At 40.5% G+C, this 15,912-nt stretch overlaps 1 protein-coding gene across 5 annotated transcripts in view; it reads left to right on the top strand.

Annotated features, from left to right (window-relative positions):
• ANO4 (anoctamin 4) overlaps window positions 1-15,912 on the top strand; it is a 491,252-nt gene that overhangs the window by 277,554 nt on the left and 197,786 nt on the right. For all 5 annotated transcript variants that reach the window (XM_010599655.3, XM_023538812.2, XM_023538815.2 and 2 more), the window contains 2 exons: window positions 8,104-8,240; window positions 14,685-14,843. In XM_010599655.3, the coding sequence (XP_010597957.2) occupies window positions 8,104-8,240; window positions 14,685-14,843 (296 nt within the window). The remainder of the gene's footprint in view (window positions 1-8,103; window positions 8,241-14,684; window positions 14,844-15,912) is intronic.

The raw sequence follows: 15,912 nt of genomic DNA, 5'->3' as shown, positions 1-15,912 counted from the left end.
TTTTTGGTTTTTCCTCATTGGTAAATCAGGCAGCCTCTTCTTTGGGGATGTTGTCGGATTCGTTTGAAGAGTAATGTACAAGCAGAGACTTCTAGGCTTGTGGGTGTCATGTAAATGCTAAATAGTGTTTAGCTTTTAAAATCCCAGTCTAAGGTGCTCAAAACTATGCTGTGTCTGTGTATTTTCCTGAATGTTCCAAAACATTTAATTTGATCTATTTGTTAAACTTTTGAAAGTGTCAGACCTGTCAGGCCTCAGGTGTACAGTCTAGCTTTATTCAGATGGATGTTTAAACTGTGACAAGATAATTGTTTAGTGGTTAAATGGCTTCCTGTTCTTGAAAGCCAGACACGATTTAAGAGCAGTAGAATGCTTTCCACAAAACCAAGAAGCTGGCTAGAAAAAGCATAGATTTGGGAGCCATTCAGAAATGAGTTAGAATTCATTTTTGTCTTTAGCCGTGTGGCTGCACTTAGCATCTCCCAACCTGGCTTTTTTGTAGCATGGACCTCATAACACCTGTCCCTTCGTGTGTTCTGGAGGTCAAATATAAATTCACAAATGAGAAAATAAACCTGAAAACCCTTATCACGCAGTAGATTCACAATAAATTGTAACCCACTTGCCTTTGTCTCCCTTCCCAGTTTCTTCATATTTAATATCTGTGTCTGAGAAATAAATACTGTTAAGTAATCTCATTAAAAGAATTAAAATATGAAAAAAAATCATATAATCTTACAACAAGCATTTATTTATTTTAAAATGGACAATGAATACCTTCTATTTGCTAACCCTCCCTTGTCCTCAGTTTTGGAGCTACCAAGGTGAACACAAATCTGGGTGTTCCCCTGAAAGGGAGGTTACTCTAGACATGACATAGAGACGGGCTTATTTTAAAACATCCACATAAATGTTAAAATTGAGTTAGAAAGGATGTTTATTTTTTGCATTCTAGATTATTCCTGAAGGTGTCCTTTTTTTGTGTCTTCTAGTGAGGCTTAGAGGTCAATATGCGATGCCTTCGGAATTTGGAGTATCAAATGTAGTAATTTGGAACTGAGGACAAAAATAGTATAAGGACCTGACACTCTGGAGAACAAATATAGATACCTGGCATACTCTGTACAGCACTCTCATGTTTTCTTCAGTGACCTGCAATTTCACCTTATTTTCTCTGCATCAGAAAATACTGAGGTGAAAGAGGTGAAAGTACTCTACTGCCAAGGTGGGGTTATTCAGCTACGTTGGGAAGATGGGCAAGAACTAGAGAAAAGAGTAGTGAGTCAAAATATATTATTTTGGGGTACGTATTTCTTACTTTCTTTTAGACTATTTGCAAAACATATTTACTACTCTATTTTTATTGCCTTTGCGTTACTGATTCCTTGATTTCATCCTCTTGCTTAGAAGTATGAGGGCTTCCCATTCATATCTTGCTCTTGTTCGTAGCTCCGGTACCTAGCACTAAATGTGTGTTCAATGAGCAAATGACAGAATAAATTAATTATTAGTTAATTAATTAGCTAATTAACTGCAGTCCTTAACATATGATCATGGTCTCTTTTTCCTGTTGTTGTTGTTAGGTGCTATCAGGTCGGTTCCAACTTCTAGCAACCCTATGTACAACAGAAGGAAACACTGCCCAGTCCTGCACCACCCTCACAATCGTTGCTATGCTTGAGCCCTTGTCTTTTTTTCCTAGAGAATTAATAATAACTGACATCCCAAAGGAAACCCTGGTGGCATAATGGTTAAGTGCTACAGCTCCTAACCAAGAGGTTGGCAGTTCGAATCTACCAGGCACTCCTTGGAAACTCTACGGTGCAGTTCTGCTCTGCCCTATAGGGTCACTATGGGTCGGAAATGACTCAGCAGCAACAGGTTTAACATCCCAAAAAGGCACCCTGGTGGTACAACAGCTAAGCGCTCAGCTGCTAGCCGAAAGGTTGGTGGTTCAAACTGACCCAGCAGCTTTCTAGGAGAAAGACCTGGTGATCTGCTTCCATAAAACTTACAGCCTGGAGAACCCTATGGGGCAGTTCTACTCTGTCAAATAGGCTGCTTCCAGACGAAATCAACTCCATGGCACTTAACAATAACAACGAAAGCATCCTAAATGATTTTCACTGGAGGAAGAATTAAAATAGTTGTAAATGTTTGATGGGTAGATTCAGAATACTGAAATAAATTCACTTTCGCATCACATAAAGAATGTCAGGGACTGCCTGCCTCCTGGCCCTCTGACTTCTCTGCTCAGCCCCCATCCTGGGACACTATATTAAGATCCAGCCCTCAGAAGTCTCTTTTCTATTCTAAAGCTGAAGCTTCAAGACTTACTCAGGCTCTGTAGCTGATTTTTGGTCTCCCAAGCAATTTGAGGTTCTTGACCCTAGATGTTCAGTTTTATATGTGAGTCTCTGCTGCTTTGTTCCCAAGACTTTTAAGGCTGAGTTCCTGATCCTTAGATTGGAGGACCATTTTAGTATCTTCCTTGCCTTACCACATGCCTGGTATCCCCCTACTCTGACCCATCGTAGCTGCCCAGTCGTGTTCACACAGCGTGAACACAATGCAGGTCCATTACATGGAACTTTTTTATTCTCTTTCCCTTTTGTCATTCTTAATTAACTCTTTGGAGTATTTGGCGCTCTCTGTCTCATCTAATGGAAACCCTGGTAGCACAGTGCTTAAGAGCCATGGCTGCTAACCAAAAGGTCGGCGGTTCAAATCCACCAGCGCTCCTTGGAAAATGTATGGGGCATTCTACTCTGTTAGGGCCGCTATGAGTTGGAATTGACTCGACGGCAATGAGTTTGGCTTTTTTTCGTTTTTGGCCTCATCTAATGAGACTAATAGCAGAATTCTACCAGGCAGATAATTATCAAACGTTTTTTCTATTTGGGTAGAGTATCAGGGAGATGATGGATTCCATTAACAAGTGATCTCATTTGAATGAATGATACTTTTGTGACATTCATGTCTATAGATAAGCCATGCTCCCAGCTGGGCTGGCCAGTGAGATCTGTGAGGGCAGAGGCCATATGTCTGTCCTATTCAATGCTTCAGGCTCAGCTCCTCATTTAGCACAGTTTCTGGCCATGGTGTTATTGTTGTTAGTTGCTGTCAAGCTGGCTCCAACTCATGGTGGCCTTGTATATAATAACATAAGGTCATGGTAGTCACTCAATAGGTTCTTGTTGAATAAATAGATTTTTAAAAATTGGCTCACTTTGGATGTTGGAGGCTGTTTTCCTCCTTAAAGAAAATGATGTAAATTTGCATCAAAGGACATTATGCTTTCTTAAAGTGTGCCTTCTGGTGAGGCTGATGATATCAAAAATAGTGAAATATTTGTGAAGGACACATCTTCCTTCCCTTTGTGGAATGTTTACGTGTTGTGTAATCTCCCTGACCATGTGTTCACTGGAGACTCCTCTGACTGTTCAGCATTTCTCATCTCTGCTGAAGCTATTGAGAAGCTGTTAGGTGGTAATGGTGCCTTAATATCATTTATTCTCTAAAAGTTGGTTTGCTGTGACATATTCATTTTCCTGAGTATTCAGGTGGCTGCAGCACCAGAATGACTCCCCGAGAGCAATTCTGATGGTCAGCAGCAGGGAAAGAGAAGGGCTTGCCTCCCTTTTCCCAAGTTAACTGATCCCTCCAGAATAAAATAGTTGAGCCTTTACTGTAGCACAGGATTTGACATCAGCACTATTGACATTTTGCACCAGATAATTCTTTGTTATTTGGAGGGCTGCAATGTGCATTGTAGGATGTTTAGTACTATCCCTGGCCTCTAGCCTCTAGATGCCAGTAGCACCACCCCCCCCAACACACACACAATGACTGATGTCTTTGTAAGAAAAAGGAGAGGGAGATTTGAGACACATACAGGGAAAGAGGCTGTGTGAATGCCAGGAGCCACCAGAAGCTAGAAGAGGCAAGGAAGGGTTCTCCGCTAGAGCCTTTGGATGAATTTCAGACATCTGTCCTCCAGAGCTGTGAGGGAATAAATTTCCGTTGTTTTAAGCCACCAAGTTTGTGGTCATCCGTTTTGGCAGCCCTAGGACACTAATACACTGAGGAAAGAGAAATAATCTGACTTTTTGAGAATTCCTAGATACTGGCTCTGAACTAACACTAATTCCATGTGACCCAAAACAGCACTGTGATCTACCATTCAGAGGAGTGGTCAGGTAATCAGTGGAGTTTTAGCTCAAGTCCATCTAACAGGGGGTCCCCAAACCCATCCTGTAGTTATTTCTTCAGTTCCAGAATAAATCATTGGAATAGACATACTCAGCAACTGGCAGGATCCCTGTTTCCCCCAATGTCTCTGGTTGACATTAGGTGCTGTCAAGTTGAGAACTGCCCCATAGGGTTTCTTTGGCTGTAATCTTTACAGAAGCCGATCACCAGGCCTTTCTTCCATGGCACTGCTGGATGAGTTCAGACTGCCAACATTTAGGTTGGCAGTGGAGCCTTAACTGTTTGTACCACCAGGGCTCCTTCCAGTATCTCCAGACATTGCCAAATGTCCCTCGAGGAACAAAACTGGCCCCAGCTGAGAACCACTGATGTAGAGGGCTTCGTTTAACATTACCAGAGTTTAACTGATTATGCAAATACCAGAAAATAATACTGGCAGAACATGACCTGGTCATTTTCTGTCCTTGGCGAAAGGATAGGAGCTTTTCTAATGGATGGATGAACAGATATTCAAGCTTCTCCACCACAGGGTGAGCCAGTCACCCAGACATGAATCTCAGTGTCCTCTTTAGCCCCTCCATTTATCTTCTACCCCATCCCAATCCATTCCTCCTAAAAACCACAGCAACTCATAAATGCCTCCTCTGCTTCCTTCCATTGTCAAGGCTAAGAAGCTAACATAAGATCCCAGGGTCTACAGTCGACATTTCCTGGGTATCTGCTGTGTCAGCCACCCTGCTGATATGTATGTTCTCTCATTTAATCCTCTCAGCAGCCCTGACAGAGAAGTTTTCTATCCTCTTCCACCAGTGACCAAACAGAGCGCCAATTTACATAGCAAAGTAGCAGAGTTTGGAATAGTAAGCCGGTTTTCTGACTTTGTTAAAATGATATTTTTATACTATTGTTCAAATATAATCAATAGCTACTTGGAATTTAGTCACCGTCTACCTGAAAATTTAATCAGTATCTACTTCAAACTATGGAGCTCCTGGCTTGTGAGTAAGAATTGGGTTAGGAGAAATGTAAATACAAGATCCTAGAGCCATAGAACGAGTCCCTGGGTGGTACTAACTGAAAGGTTGGTAGTTAGAGTCCACCCAGAGGCACCTCAGAAGAAAAGCTTGGAGATCTACTTCAGAAAAATCAGCCATTGAAAACTGTACAGAACACAGTTCTACTCTGACACACGTGGGTCACCATGAGTCAGGGTCAACTCAAAGGCAACTGGTTTTTTCAGAGCCATAGAATGTTTGAACAAAGGGGTTCTCAGGCTCCATTAGACTGTGCCCACCTTGAGATCAGTATTTATGGCCTTTATATCAGTCAAGGCAGACAAGGTCCCTGCCTTGTGGAACTTACATTCTGGTGGGGTAAACATCAAGTAAATAAGTAAACAAATGAATAAACAAGAGAATCACAGACTGCTGAGTGCTCTGAAGGACACGAACAGTGAGAGGAGATAGGGAATAATCGGAGGAGAAGAGCTTCTATACACAGGGTGGACAGGGAGGATGTCTTTGATCTTGACTTCTCCCACAACACTGGACTTCTGGCACTTCCTTAAAAAGGTGTTAGTTCTCCTCCGCAAATACCTGGCATAGTGTTGGTGATTGTGGTTGCCATCTAGTTAGTTTCAGCTCATGACAACCTTATGTATAACAGAATGGAACGTCCGGTCCTGCACCATCTTCATGAATCCATTGGTGAAGCTATTATATCAGCCCATCTTATTGAGGGTTTCCCTCCTTTCCAGTGACCCTCTGCTTTAGTAACCCTGATGTCTTTTTCTAGCAGTTGGTTGCATAGTGTAAAAACCAAAAACCAAACCTGTTGCCGTCGAGTCAATTCTGACTCATAATGACCCTATAGGATACAGTACACCTTCCCCGTAGGGTTTCCAAGGAGTGCCTGGTAGGTTCGAACTGCTAACCTTTTGGTTAGCAGCCGAATTCTTAACCACTCTGCAACCAGGGTTTCCTGCATAGTGTAGGTGCCCCTAAAACTTGATTAGGTGAAAGGATCATAATGTTTCTATCTCTATAGTCTCAGAATCTAAAAACCTGTTGTAAGTGTATTAGTTTCCTATTGCTGCTGTAACAAATTATTATAAACTTAGTGGCTTAAAATGACACAATTTATTACCTTTTTGTTTTGGAGGTCAAGAGTTGTAGAGTCAAAGGGCTACATTCCTTTTGGAGCCTCTAAAGAAGAATCTATTTCCTTGCCTTTTTTTAGCTTCTGGAGGCTATCTCTACTGCTTGGCTCATAGCCTGATCCTCCATCTTCAAAGCCAGCAGCTTAACATCTTCAGTTCTCTCTCTTTGCTACTGACGCTTCTGCCTCTCTCTTATAAGAACCATGGTGGTTACATTGGACCCACACAGAAAATCCAGAATACCCACCCACCCACTGCCATCGAGCATCCAGAATAATCTTCCCATTTTAAGATGCTTGACTTAATCAAATTTGCACAGTCCCTTTTGCCATATAAGATACCATACTCACAGATTCCAGAGAATAAGACATCACTGGGGTCCATTTTTTAGGATACCACAGTAAGAAATATGTGTTAATTTTATTCCCATGCCCATTTTATTTTATGAATGGAAAACTAGAGCAGTTAAATGAATTAGCTAAAATCGTGCACTCGTATGCTTTAGAACCTGGTCACCCCATCTAAGTAGAACATCTCTATTCTATTTCCAAACCCTGTTCTTTTCTTTTATGACACTCACCACAATTTTCATTTGTTCAGTATTTGTTTTGTTTACCTTTTGCCACAAGGGCAAGTCACGTTTATTCACCATGGTGTGGCAGGCATCACACAGTTCTATGCCTGACACACAGTGTGCACATCAATAATTTTCTTTTTTTTAATGAGAGAATGAGTATTCTATTATATGAAGCTTGACTGCTAACCAAAAGGTCAGCAGTTCGAATCCACCATCCACCCCTTGGAAACCCTATGGAGCAGTTGTACTCTGTCCTGTAAGGTCACTGTGATGAGTCGGAATCTACTTGATGGCAACGGGTTTGGTTTTTTGTTTGTTTGTTTTGGTTTGGTTTTGTTTAAGTAAAACTCAATCTCCTGTGGATTATTCTATGCAGGGGCTTCTGACAGGTTAAAAAGATCTTAGCTATTTCTAAAGCATCCAAGGAAAAAGAGGACTGCAGTGTTGGCCCATAATTCAAGTTGATAAAAATGGCCCTGCATCTGGCATTATATTTGCACCTTCTTCGCTAATGCTGGCCTTTCCTTTCTGGGGTACTGCAAGGCACTGTGAATTTGAACATGGTAGCCTGTGTTTGAAACTCTGGTATGCAGTGCTTTATATGTTGACATTTTGTTAGCACCAACAATTCATTTTATGACAAGAGGAAGAAGGGAAGCAGAAAACCTAACTACTTACTTTATTACTGCATTGGCTTTTCTCTAGTTGGCTTTAGAGAAGAGGCTAAGGAGGAGTGATCACTCAGCCATTACTGAACCAAGCAAGTGGCATATTTACATACTCACTTAGCCATTCATATAGCACTTAAGTGAAAAAAGAAAATAGAAAAATAAAGGTGATCTCCATCACAGAGTATGAGTTCCTAGAAGTCTTATATGAAGGTGACTTGTGTTTAAACAACTATGTGAAGGAAAGTGAAGCAAACAAAACACCTTCAGTTACCATGAAAGACAATATAGAGGTACTTTAGGAGGCTTCACATTTTCTTTAATCTTCCTAATGAAGATGCTGTTTGGCCAAACATGTTTCACACCTGATATCCTTTTCTCTTGGGAAATAATATACCTGCCACCCCAGGCATTATTGAAACAAGAAGACATGCTTTCAAGATCCCAGATTCTTCACCCCTCTTTTAATGTGTTTCCTTTGGTTCTAGTGGCCAAGGATGTCAATATTCTTTTTGATGAATTGGAAGCTGTCAACAGCCCTTGCAAAGATGATGATTCTCTCCTGCACCCTGGGAACCTGACCAGTACTTCAGATGATGCCAGCAGATTGGAGGCAGGGGGAGAGGTAAGACTGTGCGATTTCTTAAAATGTAACTCTCGATCCAGGCGGGAGCCCGTGAAGCATGTTCCAAGGGACTGTTGGCAGTCATAATCTCATTGAACTGCTTTGTGGTTGTTGTTAGTTGCTGTAGAGTTGGCCTCGGCTCATGTCAGTTCAGTGTGTGATAGAATAAAATGTTGCATGGTCCTGTGCCGTCTTCATAATCGTTGTCACGGTTGAGTCCATTGTTGTGGCTGCTGTGTTAATATATTTCATTGAGGTTTTCCTTCATTTTTCTGACCCTCTACTTTGCCAAACATGATGTCCTTTTCTAGCAATTGGTCTTTCCTGATGATGTGTCCAACGTAAACTAATCAAAGTCTTGCCATCCTCACTTCTAAGGAGCATTCTGGTCATATTTCTTCTAAGACTGATTTATTTGTTCTTCTGGCCGCCCATGATATATTCAGTGTTCTTCACCAACACCACAATTCAAGTTCTTTGCAAACAAGGTGTAGGTTTTTTAATTTTTTTTGGTCTCCCCCATGGGTCTTAGCACATTTCAGGGATCCTGGGCTCAAAACAAACTTTGAGTGGGCCACGTACTTTCTTTCCTATATCTAAAGATATTTCATTTAGGTGAGATTCTTAACACCTCTCATCATTTTAAGATAATCTACATTCTGAGTATCACCAACTAGGATTAAGTAAGCTTTACAAGAATGGACTTCCTTTTATAAGTCCCCAGCATGTAGAACAGTGACATAAAATGGACTTCAGTAGCTTATGTTCTCCAAAGCCCCTCTGAGTTCCCATCTAACTCTAAAATCTGGGAACTCATTAAAATTCCTGTGTAAATAGACCCATCTGTTCCTATGTCATTTTGGCAAAAGGAGTATTTTGTTAGAGGCATTCGTCATTGCTCAGGCTGTGTTTCAGTGGAGTTTAATAACCTTCTTTGAACATGGCGCGGGGTATAGGTAATTGCAAGACAGTATCAGAGAAAAAAAATTTTTTTTTTTATCAGAGTAATTTATTTATTGCATATTCCTAATATTTGTGTTATTCCGGAGCCAGTCAACCACTGAAAGGATGACATCTTTAAAAGGGAATTTGCTCACTTATTTCTAACAGGTTTCCCAGACTTTTCCCCACAAAAAATCAAAACTCTATGCTTGGTTTTGGGGTGTTTTTGTTTTGTTTTTAGAAAAAGCTCATCCCCTTGTCTCTTCACGCAGGTGCTTTGCATGCCATAACGTATCATGGAGGGAACCTTGCATGGGGCCTCAGAAAACGACTGGTCTCATCCCCTTAACTTTGTTTTGTTGTTGTTAGTTGCCGTGCAGTTGGCTCCAACTCATGGTAACCTCATGTACAACAGAATGAAACACTGCCCAGTTCTGCACCATCTTCACAATTGATGGTATGCTTGAGTCCATTATCGTGACCACTGTGTATTTTGAGTGCTTTACAACCTCAGGGGCTCATCTCCAGTACATATTGAACAATATTTTGTTGTGCTCCATACGTTTTCACTGGCTAATTTTCAGAAGTGGATCACTAGGCCTTTCTTCTTTGTCTGTCATAGTCTGGAAGCTCTGTTGAAACCTGTCCACCATGGGTGATCCTGTTGGTATTTGAAATTTATCAGTGATATGGCTTCTAACATCATAGCAACACACAACCCATCACAGTACGACCGCCTGACAAACAGGTGGTGGCTTCTTGATTTACAGATGGGGAAACAGACTCAGAAAGATTAGGGCTTTGCCAAGATGAAAAAATTCATTGTTCTTCACAGGAGGCCAAACCTCCTCCTAATACCTTGGCTGAAGCCCTGCTTTCAAAGGTGCTGATGTGCTAAGTGCATAGGAGAGATTGTTTGCTGCGCAAAGAATTGTTGAAGAGTTCATTTGGCTTCCTGAGTGCCTCTTAATGCACAAGACAAAAAATAGACAGTGAGGAATGTTCGTCTGTTGAAAATGTCTGCACCAAGACATGGTGCATAGGTACTTTCATCACTCCTGGCTGAGAATTTCCTTTTGGATGAATGTTACAGATTGAATCGTGTCCCCCAAAAATGTGTGTCAACTTGGCTAGGCCATGATTCCCAGTATTTTGTGGTTGTACTCCATTTTGTTATCTGATGTAATTACCTATGTGTTGTAAATCTTACCTTTACGATGTGGATAAAGCAGGATTAGAGGCAATTATGTTAATGAGGCAGGACACAGTCTACAAGAATAGGTTGTATCTTAAGTCAATCTCTTTTGAGATATAAAAGAGAGAAGCAAACAGAAATGGAAGGAACTGCCTACCACCAAGAAAGAAGTACTAGGAGCAGAGTGTGTCCTTTGGACCTGGGGCCCCTGTGCTGAGAAGCGCCTAGACCAGGGAAAGATTGATAACAAGGACCTTCCTCCAGAGCTGACAGACAAAGAAAGTCTTCCCCTGGAGCCGGCACCCTGAATTCAGACTCCTAGCCTACTAGACTGTGAGGGAATAAATTTCTCTTTGTTAAAGCCATCCACTTGTGGCATTTCTGTTATAGCAGCACTAGATAAGGAAGACAGATGAGGTTTCATGCATGACACTTGTGCAGGAATGTAGTTTTTAGCAATGGCCTTTGAAAGTCTAACATGTTTGCCTTCTTCTTAATACTGCTTAGAAACTGGTGTATTCTGTGACCTAGAACAAAGGTGGAGTCCCCATTTCTACTCAGCCAGGTTTGCAGAAACATTTTGGAAGTCTCTCAGCCTGAAGAATATGACTCCGGCCTGACCAGCCCGTACTTGGTATACTTTTTAAGTGCTGTAGATGATTACAATAAGCCTAAGAAGCTGTGACAAAAATTCAACCTATTCCTTTTGTTCTTTACCTTTTTTATATGTAATATTCAATCGTTGCAAAATAATATTTGTAATTTATATAAATTATCAAGCAGAATAATAAAGTGAACACCTTGAACTTATGAACTAGAATGGTACTTTTCAAATAAGGTGACAAGGTTGCTATGAGTCGGAATCGATTCAACGGCAATGGGTTTAACTCTATTTTATACAGAGTATGTGCCAGAAAAAAAAAAAATTTTTTTTTTTTTATGTGCCGGTTGAAAGGTTAAGTATTGTTTAGTGAAACTTTTGTCTCAAATATGTGTATGTGTGTAAGTGTACATGTGTCTTCATCATCTAGGGCTGCTATAACAAATACCTCAAGTGGATGTCTTTAACAAGGAGAAATTTATTCTCTCACAGACTAGTAGGCTAGAAGTCCAAATTCAGGGGGTCAGCTCCAAGGGAAGGCTTTCTTTCTCTATCAGCTCTGAAGGAAGGTTCAAGTCATCAGTCTTCCCTCGTAGAGGAGCTTCTCCACACAGGGCCCTTGGGTGACCCGCTATTCTCCTGGCTCTTGTTTCTTGGTGGTATGAGGTCCCCATGTCTCTCTGCTCCCTTCTCTCTTTTATATCTCAAAAGGAATTGGCTCAAGAACAATCTAATCTTGTAGATATCATCAATATAACAGCCACTAATCCATCTCATTAGCATTATAATAATAAGATTTACATCACATAGGAAAATCACATCAGACAACAAAATGGTGGACAGTCACACAATACTGGGAATCATGGCATAGCCAACTTGACAGATATTTTGGGGAGACACAATTCAATCTATGACATTCCACCTTTTGCCCTCCAAGATTCATGTCCTTTCCAAATGTAAAATACATTTACCCCATCATATCATAGCAAAACTCTTAATTCAACTCCAGGTCCAAAATCCAAAAATTCTTCCTCATCTGTGAAATCTAGAATACAAGTTATCTGCTTCCAAAGTACAATGGTGAAACAGGCACAAGCTAGACATTTCCATTACCAATAGAAGAAATTGGAGAGAAAGAAGGGATAACAGGCACCAACTAAGTCAGCAGAACACATTACATTAGCCCTCAAGGCTTTGAAAACAGTCCTCTGTTCTGTGAGACCATTTACACAGTGGCCGTACCCTCCAGACTTCAGCTCTAGCTCTGCCTTCCAGGCCCACTAGAACAGCAACTCTGCTCCCTTGGCTTTAGGCACACCATTCTCTTAGTTCATCTGAGTGGCAACTCCACCCTTAGAAACTCTAGAGGCCATGGCTCCACTCTGTGAAACCCCAGAGGTCATGGCCATACCCTTTGAGACTGAAGCAGCTTGGCTTCCTGTGTTCCTTGTCTCTTCAGCTTCTGCTTCCTGGTTTCTTGGCGTCTCTGTACCCTCAGACCTCACTGCCCGTATCAGCCCTGCTGGGGCAAGCGTTCCAAAGCTCTTTAGCTCCACCAATGAGTGCCTGGAGGCACCCCACCCCACCAGTAAACTTTGGCCAGAAGGCACTCAGCTCTCTTGCTCTGTGGGTCAACAGGCCTAGCTCTACCAATAAGTGCCCAGAGGTACCCCACTTCACGAGGAAGCCTCCTGCTCAAAGGCAGTCAGCTCTCTTGCTCTTTGGGTTAGCTCCAGCACCATCTGATCCTCTGGCTCTTCTGCTGCTGGCCCTCTGCTGCTTCCGGTCATCTGTTGCTGCTTCTCACCATTTGTGCTGTCTCCACTATTAACAGTTCTCCTTGCTTCCTTCTCAGTTCTCTGTCCATTCACAGTTTCAAAACCACTTTCACATTTTAGGTATCTGTTAGAGCAGCACCCCACTCCCGGTACCAAATTCTGTCTTAGTCATCTAGGGCTGCTATAACAGAAATACCACAAGTAAATGGCTTTAACAAAGAGAAATTTATTCTCTCACAGTCTAGTAGGATAGAAGTCTGAATTCAGGGTGCCAGCTCCAAAGGAAGGCTTTTCTCTCTGTCAGCTCTGAAGGAAGGTTCTTATGATCAGTCTTCCCTGGTCTAGGAGCTTCTCCATGCAGGGCCCTCGGGTGACCCTCTATTCTCCTGGCTCTTGTTTCTTGGTGGTATGAGGTCCCCACGTCTCTCTGCTCCCTCCTCTTTTTTATATCTCAAAAGAGAGTGGCTTAAAAACTATCTAATCTTGTAAATCTCATCAATATAACTGCCACTAATCCATCTCATTAACATCATAGTAATAGGATTTACAACACATAGGAAAATCATATCAGATGACAAAATGGTGAACAATCACACAATACTGAGAATCATGGCATAGCCAAGTTCACAGATTTTTGGAGAGATACAGTTCAATCTATGACGATGTGTACACAGAGATCACATAATAAAATGTTTTTCTTATTGTGGGCAAAAAGTTTGAGAAATGTTGAACTAGGATATTACTGAAACCATTTAAGCTGATCACAGTTCCATCCTCTAACCTCACAGAGGTACCATCTTTCTGAATTTTTACATTTTTTTTGAATTCTCTTACTCTAAAATACTTTTGCCACATACATATGTAGCCTTAACATTTTTCTTTGCATTTATTTTGTGCTTTATAAAAAATGTTGTCATACAATATGAAGTCCTTTGTGACTTGCTTTTGTTTGCTGCCAGCCAGTATTGTTTTTAAGATTCATTGTTATTGTTAGATGTAACTGCAGTTTACTCATTTTTATTGCTGTATAATATTTCACTGTATAACTGTATATATAATTATATTCGAAAGCTGGAAAATGAATTTTGGTGTTGGCAAAGAATATTGAATATCCCACAGACTACCAAAAGAACAAACAAATCTATCTAGGAAGAAATACAGTCTGAGTGCTCCTTAAAAGCTAGGATGGAGAGACTTTATCTCATGTACTTTGGAAACATTATCAGTAGGGTCCAGTCCCTTGAGAAGAACGTCATGCTTGGTAAAGGAGAGGGTCAGCATAAAAAAGAAGACCCTCCAGGAGATGGATTGACACAGTGACTGCAATGATGGACTCAAACAGCAACAATTGTGAGGATGGTAAAGGACCAGGCAGTAGTTCATTCTTTTGTATGTAGGGTTGCTTGCTATGAGTTGGAACTGATTCAACAGCACCTACCAACAATAACAACATATGACTGTTCCACAATTTAAGTTGGTTGCCACTTTTTAAAACATTCTGCTATTATGAATAATGCTGTTATGAATATATATATATAATATATATATGTATGTATATCCTAGTTGTTATAAAAAGAGTTTCACTATGGCTATATAATATCCACATGTTCAGTTTTACAAGATAACGCCAGTGTGTTTTTCAGAGTGATTATATCAGTCTTCAGCTTCACCTGTAGAAGATGATAGTTCTCCATTGTTCTACATCCTTACCAACATTTGATAGTTTTAATTTTTACCCATTTGACTCTATCCCTTTTCCAATTTTTGTTTTATTTGTTTCCTCTTGTTTGTATTTTTTATTAATAAGAATGTGATTTCAATAAAACAAAATTTTAAAAAGTTCATTTTGCTTTAACTTTTTTAAGACTGCTTACCTAAGGCTCAGTTTTATGAGTGGCTTAAACTGTTCCCTTTCTCTTTGTATGCAGACAGGACCGGAAAGAAACAAGTCAAATGGACTGTATTTTAGAGATGGAAAGTGTCGAATTGACTACATTCTTGTGTACAGAAAATCCAACCCCCAGACTGAAAAGAGAGAAATATTTGAAAGAAATATCAGAGCAGAAGGATTACAAATGGAGAAAGAGGTAAATAGTTTGTATGAATGAGGAAAAATATATATATATATATATGTGTAAATATACATCTATTTGTATCAAGAAGCAATTACAAAAAAACAAAACAGCCAGTGTGTTAACTGAATATTTCATTTGGTCATGGTTTGCCAACTGTCAGCGCTTGGGAAACGTTCCAGCAATTAGACTTTCACAGCACAATTTGCCTTTGAGAGCATTTCAATGCCAAGTGACTCCATGAGAATCAAAATATTCTATTCCAATTACATGGATTGTTTCTAAGTGTTATTATTTACTTGACTTCCTACATAGGCTGCTTCTCTGTTTGTCTATGTGAATGGAGGGTTTTAATCACGTGAATTGAAGAAAACTTTGGATAAAATGCAATCACCCCATTCTAGAGGCACCTTTTACATTCGGAGAAACTTAATGAGTTTGGGCAGCCTCCCTGTCTGGCTGATTTGACCAAAAACAGCTGCAACTTACAGAATGATTTCAGTTTTAGATGATACGCAGATTATTTTTGTCAGATTCCCAAACTCAAGAATTACTTTGCCAGTGTTTTATTCATCCCCTTCCCTTCTTCTCTGCAGGAGTTTTAATTTTCTTTCTTTTTTATCCTAAAGCTAAATGTATTCAATTAAAAACATTTTGAATTTTGCGTGGGGGTTTTAAAGAAAGAAAGAATTCAGGAGGCCCAACCAGGCTGCTGATAATAATCCCTAGGAATACTGTGCACATTGGTAGAATTTGGCTCTGTGAACTGAATTACAGACCTCTTCTCAGATTTTCCATAAACATCGTGCAGAGTTTCTGCAGCTTTTCATAGTGAATAAGAAGACCATATTGGAGAGCTTGACTGCTAACCAAAAGGTTGGCAGTTCGAATCCACCAGCCGCTCCTTGGAAACCCTATGGGGCAGTTCTACTCTATCCTATAGGTTCACTATGAGTCAGAATTGATTCAACAGTAACAGGTCTGGTTGTTTTGGCTTGTTTCTAATTCTGACCCTCAAGACTCCAGGGACCGATCTTTGGGATCAGACGTCCAGGTTTTTCTTTGTAATGATACAGGTTGCATG

The sequence above is a fragment of the Loxodonta africana genome, chromosome 4 (genome assembly GCF_030014295.1).
Source record: "Loxodonta africana isolate mLoxAfr1 chromosome 4, mLoxAfr1.hap2, whole genome shotgun sequence".
NCBI lineage: Eukaryota > Metazoa > Chordata > Mammalia > Proboscidea > Elephantidae > Loxodonta > Loxodonta africana.
This window is presented reverse-complemented; position numbering and strand designations above follow the sequence as displayed.